The sequence below is a fragment of the Bufo bufo genome, chromosome 2 (genome assembly GCF_905171765.1).
Source record: "Bufo bufo chromosome 2, aBufBuf1.1, whole genome shotgun sequence".
NCBI classification, from domain to species: Eukaryota; Metazoa; Chordata; class Amphibia; order Anura; family Bufonidae; genus Bufo; species Bufo bufo.
The window spans coordinates 510,101,060-510,118,764 of NC_053390.1; the positions used below are offsets into that span (position 1 = coordinate 510,101,060).

At 43.2% G+C, this 17,705-nt stretch overlaps 1 protein-coding gene across 3 annotated transcripts in view; it reads left to right on the forward strand.

Annotated features, from left to right (window-relative positions):
* Positions 1-17,042, forward strand: part of TNKS (tankyrase) — a 246,026-nt gene extending 228,984 nt beyond the window's left edge. For all 3 annotated transcript variants that reach the window (XM_040417872.1, XM_040417873.1, XM_040417874.1), the window contains 4 exons: positions 914-1,019; positions 5,962-6,148; positions 7,886-8,042; positions 16,598-17,042. In XM_040417872.1, the coding sequence (XP_040273806.1) occupies positions 914-1,019; positions 5,962-6,148; positions 7,886-8,042; positions 16,598-16,684 (537 nt within the window). In that variant the 3' untranslated portion in view covers positions 16,685-17,042. The remainder of the gene's footprint in view (positions 1-913; positions 1,020-5,961; positions 6,149-7,885; positions 8,043-16,597) is intronic.
* Positions 17,043-17,705: the final 663 nt, after the last annotated feature.

A 17,705-nucleotide genomic window follows, 5' to 3' on the forward strand; every position in this document is an offset into this window, starting at 1 on the left:
TGGGCCAAATGGTTCTCATCTGCCGACACATTCTATGTTTTTATGTTTAAAATGACCGCCAGTGGCCCCACAGACAGTATAATGACCTCCTGTGGCCCCCTCATTGGGGGTCATTATACTGTATGGGGGTCACTGGGAGTCATACTGAATGGGGGCTCTGGGGGTCATTATACTGTATGGGGGGGTCATTGGGGATCATTATACTGAATGGGGGGGCACTTGGGGTCAGTATATAGTGTGTGGGAAGGGGGGGGGGGACTGGGGTTCATTATACTGTGTAAGAAGCCCTCACACAGTATAATGACCTCCCAATGCCCCCCTCACATACCTATCATTGCTGGAGCACAGGGGAGCTGGCAGTCCTTTATTTGTTAACCACAGCTGATCTCCCTGCGCTCCTTCTCTCCTCAGGCCCACTGCAGCAGTGAGATACATGTCATGACGTCACCGCTGGGCCGGGCCTGGAGGAGAGAAGGAGCTGCGGTTAGTGAATGAAAGGACCGCAATGTCCTCTGCACTCCAGCAATGAGCCCTTCCATCTGTATTGATGGAAGCGCTCATAGCAGCCGGTCCAGCACCCCTCTCAGAGCTGGACTTAACCCCCTTGACACGCCATTGCACAGTGGGCCCCCCCAAGAGCAATGGGCCCCGGCACTTGCCGAGGTATGCCGGGTGCTAACGCCGGCCCTGCAAAACACTTCATAAAGTTTAAATGTACCGTAAAGGGGATTTCAATTAAACATTTTCACACCTTACCTCCTCTACATAACGCTGTTATTGTAGCTTGATAAGGTTTTATTCATGCATCAGTGATAAGAGAGGACTTTGAAATGGTTGTAAATTTTCATTCTTGATTTTCTGTTTTATTCCATTTTTTTATATTGGTTATTTTTGTATGTTTTTTTTATTACAGATTCAAAAGGTTGTAAATAAAAAACTAAGAGAGAGATTCTGTCACCGTCAAAAGGAGGTGTCTGAAGAAAACCATAATCACCATAATGAACGCATGTTGTTCCATGGTATGATGCCTTTTCTTTGGTGTTGGTTAGGTTACTGTTGGGTATGGTGTCTGATATTTGGTTATCTCAAATCCTCAGCATATAGATGTCACTTCCATCTTTTGCAAACGGTGGAATTGCGGTGAGGAAGCCTCATCTCAAATTGTCATGAAATTACAGCGCAGTGCATGTCAGAGGAGTTTTGCCCTGACTTATGTACATGCTGTGGATTTTTTTTTTTTGCTGAACTTTCCGTTTTTAAATTTTCAGCACTTTCATTATCTTACACATTGTCTGTGGATTTGCCGCAGATTTTTGCAATTGAATGCGGTTGTATTAAATCGAAACTGAACAAACTGGATCCAACACTAAAAACATTGTAAGTTAATAGGTGATGGATCCGTTCTTTTCGGATCTGGTTTGTTTAGTTTCACAGACCGGACACTAAACCACAGCGTTTTTTTACCCGGTCAAAAAACTGAACAGACCGGAACGAAATGAATCCTGATGCATCCTGATCTGGTTTGTTCTATTTTGTCCCCATTGACAGTCTCTTGCAGTCTCTTGTCAGTTAACATGACATACTGTATCTACTTGCTGTCAGTAAATGAGAATTGTCCTGACTAGGGATGAGTGAATCGACTTTGGGCGCTCCGTACAGTATTAGAATGTGTTGGCTCCGATGAGCCGAAGTTATTACTTTGCGAAGTCTCACAAGACTTTGTGTTATAACTTCGGAATTTAATTTGACTTCGGATGAAGCATCCGAAGTCGATTCGCTCATCCCTAGTACTGACTCCTGACCTCTCCCACAGCTCTTACCTACACATATATCCAAACTGGCAGATATGTGTGCTGCTGCTCTTAGTTCAGCAGTAACTAATGCCCTAATCCTGCCCAGCAAAATATAGGACAAGCTTTCAGCCTCTGAATGGAAACAAGGATGTTTTATTCACTGACAACCAGCAGATCTCTTGAAAAGACAAAGGCAGCAGGATGGCTCAGTGGTTAGCACTGGTGCCTTGCAGTGCTGGGGTACTGGATACTAATCCGACCAAGGACAACATCTGCATGGAGTTCATATGTTCTCCCCGTGTTTGTGTGGGTTTCCTCCAGGTACTCCAGATTCCTCCCACACTCCATACTGATAGGGACCTTAGATTGTGAGCCCCATTGGGGACAGCTTGATGCTAATGTCTGTACAGCACTGCGGAATATGTCAGAGATATAGAAGTGCATAAAATAAAAGAGAGCCACAAAGTTAAGAATTTAATTGTACAGTTATTAAAGGGGTCGGCCACTTTGTGAGTACTTGTGACCAATGTGTATGTAAGACTAGCTGAAGCACCCGGCTTCGCTCGGGTATATTTTTAACTTTATTTTTTTTAATCCCTGTCAGCTGAGGAGAGGGAGGGGCGTGGCCTAACCGGATTGGGGGCTTGTCCTTTTGAACAGCTCACTGTAAGACAGTAGCACTGTACTGTCTGAGTGTGACCTGCAGGGAGAAAGTCACCCTCCCTCCCACCTCGGCAGCTGACAGAAGTTTATTTTTACCTTCATTTTTTCAATCCCTGTCGGCTGAGGAGTGGGAGGGGGCGTGGCCTATCCGGATTAGGGGTGTGGCTGAGCAGGACCTGGGGGCCGGTGTTCCGGAATTTTCTGCTACCCGGAATATTTTGCTACCCACGTCACTTCCGGTAGTGACGTGGTGGGGGGGGGGTGTCTCTCACCTCGGCTTCTCATTGGCTCTGCCGGGGGTTTGTCGGCGCAGGCGCGGAGGATTCACCATATCGTGAACGCGCCAAGGGTAGCAGAAAATTCCGGACCACTGCGCATGCGCGAAAGACACGGCCGAAGGTAGCGGAAAATTCCGGCCCACTGCGCATGCGCAAAGAAAACCGACAGAAGGTAGCAGAAAATTCCGGCTTCGCGCATGCGCAGTAGGCCGGAATTTTCTGCTACCTTCGGCACGTTCACAGTATTTTTATTAATTGGTCACTCAGACCACATTATGTCTAGCTTGAAGTGCTGACTAATATAACATTTTAAATCTTTATTTCATTTCCTTAAAACTATCGTCACATAGGTGCTGAAGAGGTCTAGATATTTGCATTTTGTTAAACTTTATTGTTAACTGACTCTGAGCTACTGCGCCAAACCGTCCTTTTTCGCGCATGCGCAGTAGTCCGGAATGTTCTGCTACCTTCGGCTCGCTATAAAAGACGGCTCGGCGCAGGCGCAGTAGGAGCTGAAGGTAGCAGAAAATTCCGGCCTACTGCGCATGCGCGAAGCCTGAATTTTCTGCTACCTTCTGTCGGTCTTCTTCGCGGGGTTTTAAGTTAGTCTTTTGAGGGTGGACACATTGTGGCAGGGGGCGTGTCTGGGCTCCTTCCTGCAAGAGTGACGCCCCTCTGGGCACCTTACTGGCTCATTTGCATACCAAATAAACTGGATTTTCAGAGGATAAAAACACCTATTGCTGGAACAAAGGCACATCTTGAAATAAGGTGCTAAGTGCTATTAGGCCATGACTTTACTTCCATAGCGATTATCCTGGTGACAGATTTCCTTTAAAGCTCTCCTACAGCAGTGAAGATAAATGGCTGGGTTGTTATAGATACCGGGAGTAAAACTGTGTATGTGGAGACTGGAGGACCTGCGAGCTTTTATTGGCTGATAAGGGTCATGTGACCAAGCTTCTATTGGCTAATGCATTTTTGGGGAATATCTCAGGAATGGTACATCCTGGTCTAAAACCTTCCTGGACACCTGATGTACCTGTGTGCCAAATTTCGTGATTGTAAATGTGATGGTGCGGATTCCTTTAGCGGACACACATACACTTAACCTTATATTAGAGGACTATATGGTAATTACTAATATAGCCTTTGTTGATATTCTGCGTCGTTTGCTATATTTCATAAACCATAACCCTTTGTATGGTAACTGTTCTGTGCTGTCTGCATAGAGGGCTTGTCCATAAAATGGCTGCTGATAGAAGGTCATTTGATCAGACGCATCACTCAGTCTTCTCTATTCAAGCATGTGTACTTGAACAGAGGAGACATCACATGGAGGTGATTTGCCTGGTGACATGACCGTCCACCAGCAGCCATTTTATGGACAGGACATCTTTGAACAGCAGAAACGACTTTATAAACAAGGGGGCATACCTTAGGAAATATAGAAAATGGTGCAGAACTTCAACAAAATCTATATTAGTGTCATATAGGTATCTTACAAACACATGGGTCAACAGTAACCAGAAAGTGACCAACCCCTTTAAGCATTACATAAAACTGGAAAAGAGAAACTGAGACCTGACAAGATGAATGCTGTTCCGCAATTGTCTATGTATAAGGCCTCGTGCACATGACAGTATCCGTTTTGTGGCCTGCAAATCTTGGATCACAAAAATACGGATGTGGCCCATGTTCCGTCCGCATTTTTCTTTTTGCAGACCCATTGACCTCAATGGGTCCGTGGTCTGCGTTTTGCTGACATATTCTATAATTTTGCGTAAAGGACTTAGGGATGATCTGTGTCCTTTCCACATCCATGTGTCTGTTCCACAAAAAGATAGACCATTTCCTGTACGTGGACGCAAAATGCGGACCACGGACCCATGTGGACTCAAGACAATGAGCCTGCCAAAAATGCGGATGAAACATGAACAGTATCCGTATGTTGCAGATCAGCAGTTTGTGAACCACAAATCTGATACATTAGTGTGCATGAGTCCTAATTCACATTCTCAATATTTCGATTTTACCTGGGATACATTTTTGAGCAAGAATATTTTCCTGCAGTAAGAACCGTACTCTGATGCGCTGTGCAAGTGTCCAGTCTTCACGGGAATAATTTCATCTGCAGAAGTTAATTTAGGGGCAGGCAAAGAACCGCAGTATATAGTCTGTGGTATAGTTTAGTAGTAAGAAACACAAGTAGCGGCACTCACCATAATGTTCACTTTGTAGCTTTATTAGAAGTAAAAAAGGATCGGACATAGGCACTGCACAAAAAATCATGCAATAGCCGTTTCACGCACCTTACGCTTTGTCAAGCCTTGACAAAGCGCAAGTTGCGCGAAACGGCTGTTGCATGATTTTTTTTGTGCAGTGCCTATGTCCGATCCTTTTTTACTTCTAATAAAGCTACAAAGTGAACATTATGGTGAGTGCCGCTACTTGTGTTTCTTACTACTAAGTATTTATATGAATCTTTTGAGCAGAGCACCACCGAATATCGCTTTTGATCTTAGTGCTGATAAAGGTCTATTCAGATTGATCACACATCGGGTAGTGCCGGCTGCGGTTTTTCTTTATAGACTTAGGGTCCATTCACACGTCCGTGGTGTGTTGCGGATCCGCAACACACCCGGCCGGCACCCTCTATAGAAATGCCTATTCTTGTCCGCAGCTGCGGACAAGAATAGGACATGTTCTATATTTTGCAGAGCTGTGGACCGGAAATTCGGGGCCGCGCTCCGCAAATGGGGAAGCGGAGAGCACATAGTGTGCTCTCCGCTTCACGTCCGGGCCCATAGAGAATGAATGGGTCCGCACCTGTTCCGCAAAATTGCGGAACGGGTGCGGACCCTTATGCGGATGTGTGAATGGACCCTTAGTCTGTGTATTGTGTTGGCAGAAGGCTGGACTTCATACATACGAATGCAAGCAAATTTCATTCTGAATTAAATCTGTTCTGAATGGTTATACTCATAGGTCACATTTGGGTTCAGTAGACTAAAAGTAAAAGTAATAAATCTGCTTGCCGGCAACGCTTTGGTGCACAGCAGTGCTGTTTTATTTCCCAGTCACATCATTTAATCACTAACTATAATCCAATTTAAGAGGGGTCTATTACAGCCCTTGTAGAAAACTGTAAGGTTTGATTTCATCTCTATGAAAACTACTAAATATAATAAGTTGATCATTTAATTTTCCTTCTACTTTTCAAACAGGTTCTCCCTTTATCAATGCAATCATTCACAAAGGCTTTGATGAGCGGCATGCATACATTGGGGGCATGTTTGGCGCTGGCATCTACTTTGCAGAAAATTCTTCAAAAAGCAATCAGTATGTGTATGGCATAGGAGGAGGAACTGGGTGCCCAACGCACAAGGATAGATCCTGTTATATTTGCCACAGGTTTGTACATTAGGCTTGGTTTCCACTTTTAGGTCCTCTGATGCAGTTCATTTTGTTAATACATTGTATTTTTTATTTTGATCCTGAAATGCAATCTGTAGCGGAGAGCTGGATTCATAATTCTGCAGGCTTTTCAAATGAAATCTCCCCGCTCCCGTGCTTTCTGAATGTCAGCACAGAGCTTGCATCCCGGGAATTGTTGTCTTTGTCCCACACACTGTGCAATAATCTAAACTGGTAAAATTGCTGCCCAGGTCCATTATAGGAGCTCAGCTTGCTAAATGTTTCCACTGACAACCAGCAAAGTTCTGAATTCAGCTCCATGGTAGGTTTAGACATGGCAGATGTTTTTCTTTGCAGAATTGCCTGCATGTGTTTCATGAAAAGGGTGAAATCCACTATGAAAATCCACAACGTGCTCTCAATTACGCAAGGATTTTTAAAACTATGAGTAAGGTTCTGACTACACCATCCATATAGAATGTACTACAGTATACATTATCTCTCTGAAAATCTGTAATCATACTGCCATGTCTGAACTCCGCCGTATACATACTGTAAAAAGTTGACAAGATAGAACTGTTTGTTGTTCTGGACAGTGGTTTTTGCGAATCATTCTTTGTACTACATACGGTATAATTATGCCGACAAAGCACTGTTTAAATGTCAGGAGTTGATTTATTGTATTTTCCTCACACTGCCATTAATTGTAGTCATTTGGAGGACATGCCAGGACTTCTGCCTGTGATTTATATGCGACCTTGTGTTTATGGCAGTAAGCATACAATGCAGCCTGCCTACATCTCTGGGAAATGAAATCATGTATAAAACACGGCTGCTAAGCTTGCAGTCTGAAATAGATCAGCATTATTTCATAGTTCTGGACAGAAGTAAAGTTGTGTGCCCCTTTTCCTAAAACTTGGTCAGTTGAAAGGGGTTTCCTGAGCTGATCATTCTGTTAGGGTCAGAAGGGTTTAAAAATTAAAAAAGAAGCATTTCTCACCTTCACTGATCCTCAGCCGCTTCTGTTCCCCACTGCTCTCCACGTCCTGCTTCAGCTGGAAATGCCCGGAAAGCCCTACTTAGCCAGTAACTGGCTGAGGCACGTCACTGCTAAGGCCAGTCACTGGCTCAGTGGGTCTTTCCTGGCATTTTAGATATGTCAAACTGGGACAGGAAGCGGAGAGCAGCAGAAACCGAAGCAACGACAGGGGATCACTGGAGGTTGAATAAAGCTTCTTCATTTTTATCCCTTTGTCAACCATTTTTTTAATCAGTTATTTGTGACAAACCCCTTTAAAAGATTCACTTCTTAGCGAATACCTCCATTGACAGCTTCTTCTGCCAGAAATGTAAAAGTGGTGCAGAGAGCAAGCAGTTAAATTTTGTTTCCAATAGACAGCATTTGTTGTCCTATCGACTTCAGATAACAAAATGGGTGGAGCGATGTATGAGATAACAAATGCCAGTTAACTTTTTACACACTTTATTATTATTTTTTATAGAATTAAATCCCATTGAAATCGGGAATTTATTTTGGTGTCAAAAGCAATGAAAATGGGATGGTCTAAGTGTACCTTCAACACTGTAGTAAAGGTTATTTCGGAGCCAGCTTACCTGTTTCTGTATACTGATAACTGTGGGATCCCAAATAATGATCATAGATTGTCTTCTGAGTAGATGCAACTGACATGAACTTATCCAGGTAATAAGCTTCTCTTATTTTTTTCCTTTTAGACAAATGCTGTTCTGTAGAGTGACGCTTGGCAAATCTTTCCTACAATTTAGCACTATGAAGATGGCACATGCCCCTCCGGGCCATCATTCGGTTATTGGCAGGCCTAGTGTAAATGGACTTGCATATGCAGAATATGTAATCTACAGAGGCGAACAGGTACAGTATGTGGTAAAAGATTCAATTACAGTTTCAGGTTACTGGTGTTACAGAATGTGGATTGTTGGCGTCCAGTTGACATTTGGGCTGTCATTTTTCCTCTTCTAAGATGCACAGTCACTGTAATCACTCAGGGAGTTTGACCAGGAGCATACCCTGAATTTTACCCTTTAATGGGGTTATCCAACACCTATAAAGACCCCCCTAATGCCCGGGCACCACATACAGGTTATACTTACCCAGCTCCCAGACACCCTCGTTGCTCCTGATGTCCGCATGGCTGCCTCTGCATATCCCCGGCGACGGGGGTGAGGTATTTAGCCTGCAATGGGATTGAGCCTCCATATCGTCCCCCATAATGCTAGGGAGGCTCATTACCATTGCGGTCTGCCATTGGCTGTCCCGCTCTGCTGCTGTGGACCACTAGGTATACTGATGGTTAACCCCTTCACTGCGCTAGACCACAAGGGATGCTTTAAGGGTAGGTTCACACAGAGGGTTTTTTTTTTTGTTTGTTTTTTTGGAGGTTTTTGAGACAGATTTTCCTACAGGTTTTTAAGCCAAAGCCAGAAGTGGACTTTAAAGGAATTGGACATATAAAGGAAGGACTTGTACTTCTCCTTCTTGCTGGGTCCACGTCTGGCTTTTGTTGAAAAACCTGCAGGAAAATCTGCCTTAAAATCTCTTCCAAAAATTCCACGTGAACTGACCCTACTTAATTCCCCTTACTGCCATAGATTACCAGGCATACAGATAACACCTTCACTGCTTAAGACTGCTACTGATACTGGATTTACCTCCACTGTGCTAGACCACCAAGTATACTGGTATTATCCCCTTCAGTGGCCTAGACCACAAAGGAAACTGATGTTAGGCTTATCACTGTTCCTGGGGTACTGATATTAACACTTTCACTACCCTATACCGTTCACTGCTCAGATAGTGGGTGGGAGAGACTGTGCAGTGGTAGACCTTGCCGAGGATGCAATGCTTAAGTTGTTCCCACCAATCCTAGTAATATGCTATCACTTTGTGTGATTGAAATATTCCTTTAAAGGAAACCTGACAATGGTATCCTGTCTATTGGCATTGTGAATAGAGCAGGAGTAGCTGAGCAGATTAATATATAGTTTCTGGAAGAAGAAAAAATTAGCATAATCTGTAAGATATTGAAATCCCTGGTCTTTCTGGTCTGAGAAGTCCAGTGGATGGTGTCACTCAGTGATTGACAGCCTTCCCTGCATGAGTCTGTATACAAAAGTAGCTGTTGACAGGTTCCCTTTAAGGGAACATTTCAGGTAAAACAGAGTTTTGCCTAGTGCAGGCCCTGAGGAGGAAGGACTCCCATTTTAAAGAGCATCTGTCAGCATGATCAACCGTAGTAAACCAGGTATCCTGTCTGGTGGAGGGTTGATCATGCTGAGGGCAAGGACTCCTCTCTTGCAGTAATCCGATGTGTCTTTATTGCAAAATTCCTTTTTTATTTGTATGCTAATGAGGTGCTTTGAGCACTGAGGGACAGGCCTAGCCCCTGGGACCACTGCTTCACCTCTGCCCTTCTGCCTTAATCACTCCCTCTCTCCCAGTGGTTGACAGAGCCAGACATAATCACTGTTACAATGCCTGGCCCTGAAATCTCGCGATTGCTCTTGTGAGAATTCAGTTGGCGAATGTGCAGTAGATCTCATTTCGCTGTACTTCCTTCAGAGATCTTAACTGTGCCAACTGGAATTTCTCCAGCGCATGCACAAGTTTTCTGGGCTAGGCATCATGACTTTTCCAATGCCTGGCCCTGAAATCTCATGCATGTGCCAACAAGAACTCGGTGGGCACAGTTCAGGGGCTAAGCCCACCCCTCAATGCTCTTGGCACATCATTAGCATAACAGTCACTCATCATGCCTAGTTTATTAGGGTTGATCATGTTGAAAGAACACCAAACAGAATCCATGTTTTATGTGCCTGATCGGGCCCTGCACTATGCATTATTACTTTTTCTGGTGTGTTCTCTCAGATAGTGCTTGGAAGGGGCTTTGTTTTAATAAAGGGATCTTTTTTTTTATTAGAAAGATAGAACCAATAGAATACAATCTTGAGAGGCAATATTGCATACAGTAAGGTGCACAGAGTATACAATTTAACATCAAATAAGGTGTAAATATGAGCATAAAAGGAGTAGTGTATAACGCCTGCATAGTATAAACAAATTGCACTTGTCTCTATGGCGGACATAGAATCATATTATGTTGTATTCCGAAAGTGAGAAATCTTTGATAAACCAGTTTTATCTTTAACTGAAGGGAAATAAAACCAAATAAAATGATATAAAAAAAAAGAGGTGGGTGGGGAAAGTAAGAAAAAAGGGGGGAGGGAAAATTGGTGAAGGCAGAAAACATTGAACTAGTTTGGAACTGTAGGTGTGTTATAGCTAGGTGCCAGCTATAGTGCCCTCTTATTGTGCCAGCCAGTGCCCTTATTAACAGCCACAGCATGTTTAACACCCCCTCCCATGAGCTTTCTAGTCAGAAGCAAAAAATGATTTGTACCAGCTTGAGTGAACAGATGAAGTACAGTATGTACAGAAAGAAAGTGACTGGGACTGTAAGGGAATACACTATATACTTGGTGGAGGTGATGAGGGACAGTGAGAGTATACAGTATATACAGAGTGGAGTGAGGGTTTGCATACATTATATGTAGAGTGGTGGTGATGGGGAGAGTGAGGGTATACAGTATATGCAGAGTGATTATGATGGAGACGAGGAGGATATACAGAGTGGAGGTGATGGGGGACAGTGAGGGTATACAGTATATACAGAGTGGAGTGAGGGTTTGCATACATTATATGTAGAGTGGTGGTGATGGGGAGAGTGAGGGTATACAGTATATGCAGAGTGATTATGATGGAGACGAGGAGGATATACAGAGTGGAGGTGATGGGGGACAGTGAGGGTATACATACAGAGTGGAGCTGATGGGAGATTGAGGGCATACGTACACTATGGATGGTGATAGATTGGGGGGTATACTGTATATCCAGAGTGGAGATGATAGAGACAGTGAAGCCATCCATACAGTATGTGGAGTAGATGTGTGTACAGTGAGGCTGGCTTATCATACTGTATAGAGAAGGAGATCATGTAGCATGGCTAGAAGGTCCTGGCAGCATACACACTACAGTGACTTACTGTGCTGTGTGTACAAGTATCTGTGCTATTTGTTCACTGAAAGCCACACTGTGTGTAAGATGTGACTATTCAGTGATCAGATAAGACGCACTGCTTCCCTACACTGACACCTGCTGGGGTTCAGACTGTTAGACGCACCCACACATTTCAGGACGGTTTGGAGGAGAAAAATGTATTGGTTTGAAAAATATGGTATACATTTTTGCTATCATCTTAATCACAGTTATTTATGATGCATGTTTTACAGTGTATGAAAAAAGGGGAGTTTTTTTTGCAGCCCGTTTTATAAAATAAGTAAAAGTTGAATGCCAGGTTTATGTAACCCAAAATGTTGCCACTGAAATTACTCATTCAAAACAGCACCTCATGCATCTACATCCACTGAAAAATGTCATGCTGCTAACTTGCGTTTTTCTTTTCCGGCACAGAGTTCCGTCCTAGAGGTTCAATACCGGAAAATAACTGATCAGTTTTATCCCCATGCATTCTGAATGGAGAGTAATCCGTTCAGTTTGCATCAGGATGTCTTCAGTTCAGTCATCTTGGCTGATCAGGCAAAAGAGAAAACCGCAGCATGCTACAGTTTTCTCTCGTCGAAAAAAAATGAAGACTTGCGTGAATGCCGGATCCAGCATTTTTTCCCATAGGAATGTATTAGCGCCGGATCCGGCATTCAGAATACCGGAATGCCGGATCCGGCCTGCGCAGACCGGTAAAAATGTGAAAAAATGTACCAGACGGATCCGTCTGTCCGCATGACAAGCGGAGAGACGGATCTGTCCTTGCAATGCATTTGTGAGACGGATCCGCATCCTGATCCGTCTCACAAATGCTTTCAGTCAGCGGCAGATCGGCGGATCCGGCGGGCAGTTCCGACGATGGAACTGCCCGCCGGATCACACTGCCGCAAGTGTGAAAGTAGCCTAAGAGTGTGTTGAGGTAAAAAAGAACAATCCCAGCTTACTTAACCACTTAAGGACCACAGGTTTATACCCCGCTAGTGACCAGGCCCTTTTTTACAAATTGGCACTTCGCAACTTTAACGGTTTATTGCTCAGTTATGCAACTTGGCACCCAAATGAATTTTACCTCCTTTTCTTCTCACAAATAAAGCTTTCTTTTGGTGGTATTTGATTATTGCTGAGATTTTTCGTTTTTCTGATATTAATCAAAATAGACCGCAATTTTCTCAAAAAAAGTGTATTTTTAACTTTCTCTGGTTAAATTGTTCAAATATAATTACATTTCTATACAAGTTTGTGTCAGAATTTATTGTGCTACATGTCTTTGATAAAAAAAAATCCAATAAGTGTGTATTTATTAGTTTGCGCAAAAGTTATAGCGTTTACAAACTATGGTACAAAAATGTGAATTTCCGCATTTTGAAGCAGCTCTGACTTTTGAGCACCTGTCATGTTTCTTGAGGTGCTAGAATGCCAGGATAGTATAAATACCCCCCAAATGACCCCATTTTAGAAAGAAGACACCCCAAAGTATTCGCGGAGGGGCATGGTGAGTTCATGTATGATTTAATTTTTTTTCACATGTTAGCGGAAAATGACACTTTCTGAGAAAAAAAAAAGAAATAATAAAGTTTCCATTTCTGCTGACTTCTGGCAGAATAAAATAAAATCTCCCACGGACTCACTATGCCCCTCAGTGAATACCTTGGGGTGTCTACTTTCCGAAATGGGGTCATTTGTGGGGTGTGTTTACTGTTCTGGCATTTTGGGCGGGCATTTTACTCATTTGGATTCCAAACTACTTCTCACGCTTTAGGGCCCCTAAAATGCCAGGGCAGTATAAATACCCCACAAGTGACCCCATTTTGGAAAGAAGACACCCAAAGGTATTCCGTGAGGGGCATGGCGAGTTCATAGAAGATTTCTTTTTTTGGCACAAGTTAGCGGAAATTGATTTTTTATTTTATTTTTTTTTATTACAAAGTCTCATATTCCACTAACTTGTGACAAAAAATAAAATTTTACATGAACTCACCATACCCCTCACGGAATACCTTGGGGTGTCTTCTTTCTAAAATGGGGTCACTTGTGGGGTATTTATACTGCCCTGGCATTTTAGGGGCCCTAAAGCGTGAGAAGTAGTTTGGAACCCAAATGCGTAAAAATGCCCTGTGAAATCCTAAAGGTACTCATTGGAATTTGGGCCCCTTTGTGCACCTAGGCTGCAAAAAAGTGTCACACATGTGGCATCGCCATACTCAGAAGAAGTAGGGCAATGTGTTTTGGGGTGTATTTTTACATATACCCATACTGTGTGTGAGAAATATCTCTGTAAATGACAACCTTTTAAAAAAAAATATTCAAAGTTGTCAATTTACAGAGATATTTCTCTCACCCAGCATGGGTATATGTAAAAATTCACCCCAAAACATATTGCCCTACTTCTTCTGAGTACGGCTATACCACATGTGTGACACTTTTTTGCAGCCTAGGTTCGTAAAGGGGCCGAAAGTCCAACGAGTACCTTTTAGGAGGGCATTTTTAGGCATTTGGATTCCAGACTTCTTCTCACGCTTTAGGGCCCCTAAAATGCCAGGGCAGTATAAATACCCCACATGTGACCCCATTTTGGAAAGACTACACCCCAAGGTATTCCGTGAGGGGCATGGCGAGTTCATTGAAGATTTTTTTTTTTGCACAAGTTAGCGGAAATTGATTTATTATTATTATTTTTTTTCTCACAGTCTCCCTTTCCGCTAACTTGTGACAAAAAGTTAAATCTTTCATGGACTCAATATGCCCCTCAGCGAATACCTTGGGGTGTCTTCTTTCCAAAATGGGGTCATTTGTGGGGTGTTTGTACTGCCCTGGCATTTGAGGGTCTCCGCAATCATTACATGTATGGCCAGCATTAGGTGTTTCTGCTATTCTCCTTAGGTCTCATGCACACGACCGTTGTTTGGGTCCGCATCGGCGGCTCGGATGCGGACCCATTGATTTCAATGGGGCCGCAAAAGATGCGGACCGCACTCCGTGTGCTGTCCGCATCTGTGGCTCTGTTCCGCAGCCCTGCTACAAAAATATAAATTGCGGAACGCAACACGGGCGCATTCCGTTTTTTGTGGATCCGCGGCACGGTCGTGTGCATGAGGCCTTATATTGAGCATACGGGTAATGAGATTTTTATTTTATTTTCGTTCAGCCTCTGGGCTGAAATAAAAAATGAACGGCACAGATTTCTTCATTCGCATCGATCAATGTGGATGAAAAAATCTCTGCCAAAAAATGTGAAAAAAAAAAAAGAGGGGAAAGGACATAGGAGTGCTTGCGAAGTAAAGATGCGATCGCTAATAAAGATCCAAAAAGCTCAAAAGTGATCTTTATAGCGCCGCAGCGATTTTACGGTGTTTTTGCAGTGATCAGAAAAAAAAACATTTCTGTCACTGCGGTGGGTCGGACTGAACGCAAGTGTGCGCACAAGATCAGGCCTGATCGGGCGAACACTGCGTTTTTTGTAGAGCCTAAGGTGACCCTAATGTACTGATATAGATCTGATTGCGATCAGTCTTGATCACTTACAGATACTATATAGTACTAGTGCTAATTAGCAACAGCGATGACGCTAATCAGTGAGTGCAGTGGGCTGGGCGCTAACTACCTAACAAGTAGCTAATTAACTGGCGGTGATAAGGGACCCTAAGGCCCCATTCACACGTCCGCAATTCTGTTTCGCATTTTGCAGAACGGAATTGCGGACCCATTCATTTCTATGGGGACAGACTTTGTCCCGCTCGGATACGGAATTGCGGATCTGCACTTCCGGGTCCGCACTTCCGTTCCGCAAAAATATAGAACATGTCCTATTCTTGTCCGCAATTGCAGTCAAGAAAAGGCATTTTCTATATAGTTCTGGCAATGTGCGGATCCGCAAAATGCGGAAAGCACATTGCCGATGTCCGTGTTTTGTGGATCCGCAAAACACATACGGACATTTGAATGGAGCCTTACAGGGGGGTGATCAATGACAGGGGGGTGATCAGGGAGTCTATATGGGGTGATCAGGGGTTAATAAGGGGTTAATAAGTGACGGGGGGGTGTAGTGTAGTTTGGTGCTACTTACAGAGCTGCCTGTGTCCTCTGGTGGTCGATCCAAGCAAAAGGGACCACCAGAGGACCAGGTAGCAGGTATATCAGACGCTGTTAACAAAACAGCGTCTAATATACCTTTCTGATGCAATGTTTTTAACATCTACAGCCTGCCAGCGAATGGTCAGCGCTGGCAGGCTGTAGATCAACTTGTCAACTGCGCGATCCTGTGAGCGCGCGTTCACAGGAAATCTCGGGTCTCACGAGATGACGCCAATAGGCGTCGCTGAGCGCTGCCGCCCGGACGCCTATCGGCGTTACGTGTGCGGCAAGTGGTTAAAGTAGCACTCCCACAAATTATTTATCTTGCCCATTATAAATGTGCATGATGTAAGCTGTAGTAAGGGTAATCTTTTTTATCAGCAACTGTATTTGTAGGTTATAACTAGTGATGAGCGAAGCTTCGGATGCTACATCCAAAGTCGCTTCGTTCAAAACTTCAGAATAATACTGTGCAGAGATCCGTCTCTGTACAGAATTAAAATATATAGGCTCCGATGAGCAGAAGTCGCGCAAGACTTCATTGAATAACTTTGGTGGTTGATTTTTTAAGTGGAAAAGCACTTTAAAACTTGGAACCTTGGACAGTTCCGAGGTACCAGTCTGAACCGAAGCGGAGTTCAGTTCCAAGTTTTTAAGTGGTTTTCCACTTTAAAAATCAACCACCGAAGTTATTCAATGAAGTCTTGCGCGACTTTGCGAATAACTGACTTTGGCTCATCGGAGACCATACATTTTAATACAGTATGGAGACGATACTATGTACAATATTCTGAAATTTTTAATGAAGCGACTTTGGATGTAGCATCCGAAGCTTGCTTCGCTCATCACCAGTTATAACCTCTCTTCTGATCCTCAGCTGTGTCATGTGACCAACGCTTTGATCTCTAGCTGACACAGGACAGGAAGTCAGTGAAGTTACTTCTCTATTCATTCCTATGAGGCTGACATTGAGGCTCCCATAGGAACACACAGAGAAACTGGCTTCCTGTCCACATATAACATGCTGTGGAGAGTCAGAGTGCTGGTTACATGACACAGCTGAGGATCAGAAAGGAGGTTATCCCTCAATAATGTAATCACTGGTAAGAAGATTACCTTTGCTACAGTTCATATCATGTACCTCTCTAACAGGTCAGAGAATAAAAACTTTAGTCAGAGTGGTTCATTAAACAACATACTTTGAGTAAAGCCAGTATGGAAATTATGGATTGGCGGGTTAAGTAGCAGTGAACTAATACCTGTATTTCATTCTGCAGGCTTACCCAGAGTATCTTATCACATACCAGATTGTGAAGCCAGAAGCTCCCCTACAAGCTGCCACAACAGCAGAACAGAAAACCTAGAAAATCAGGATCTCAATGGACTTTTCAAAAATGAACAACTACAACACAGTGACTAAGAGACTTGATAAAAGTGTTACATTGATGGTGGACGCACTCCCACTGGCTACTGTTCCTTTAATGAAGATGTTTACAAGGAGCTGCCTTTTTTTTAATAAAGTTTCTCAGGCTCATTTTAACTAGATCATCCAAGGCAAAAAAAAAAACATATTTGCAAAAAAAAAAATGTGTCTGAGGTTTTAGCAGCATTATATTATGTATTGCCACATCATCATTTCCAAACTGGTTTGAGTGTTACATGTACGTGTAACGTTTTCTGTGACCATTTTATTAAACTGTCAGCTTGACTACTTGGAAAGAGGATGCGGCATAATCCACTATTTATTTGTGTATAAATACACTAAAATGAGCTAGGATCTTCAAATGATTCCTCCTTCCCTTTGCACAAAGGTAAGTTCATAGACAATACAATCTTTAATTACCATGGGACAAGTCAGAAAATTTGATAAATGTCTTATGATATTTGCACTTTTATGAATCCATGTATTGTCTACATATGAAGGAGGAACAAAGAGGCGTAAAACCCTAAAGCTGGATGTACAGAAAGGTCCCTTACTGATACATTATTCCCTTTGTATGTAGAGTATTGTGCTTTAAAGAGGTATTCCAGTTTATGCATTGTGTTATGAGAAGTTCAGTCTTGTAAGGCCACTTTTACACTTGCGTTGCCTGTGTCCGTTATCTGGTACAGGCTCTCGAAACTGCAGCACAACGCTTCAGTTTTGTCCCCATTAGTTGTTAATAGGGACAAAATTGAACAAACTGGAACGGAGTGCACCAGAATGCATTCCGTTCCAGTTTCTTGCGTTCCCGCGCTGGACACAAAATGTGCGGCATGGGAAACTGAACAAGCCAGATCCGGCACGAAAAACCATAACCATAAGACAATGGTGCCGGATCTGTTTTTTAAGGACACAAATAAACCGAATCTGGCTCCCGTGGACTTACAATAGTTTAGTACCGG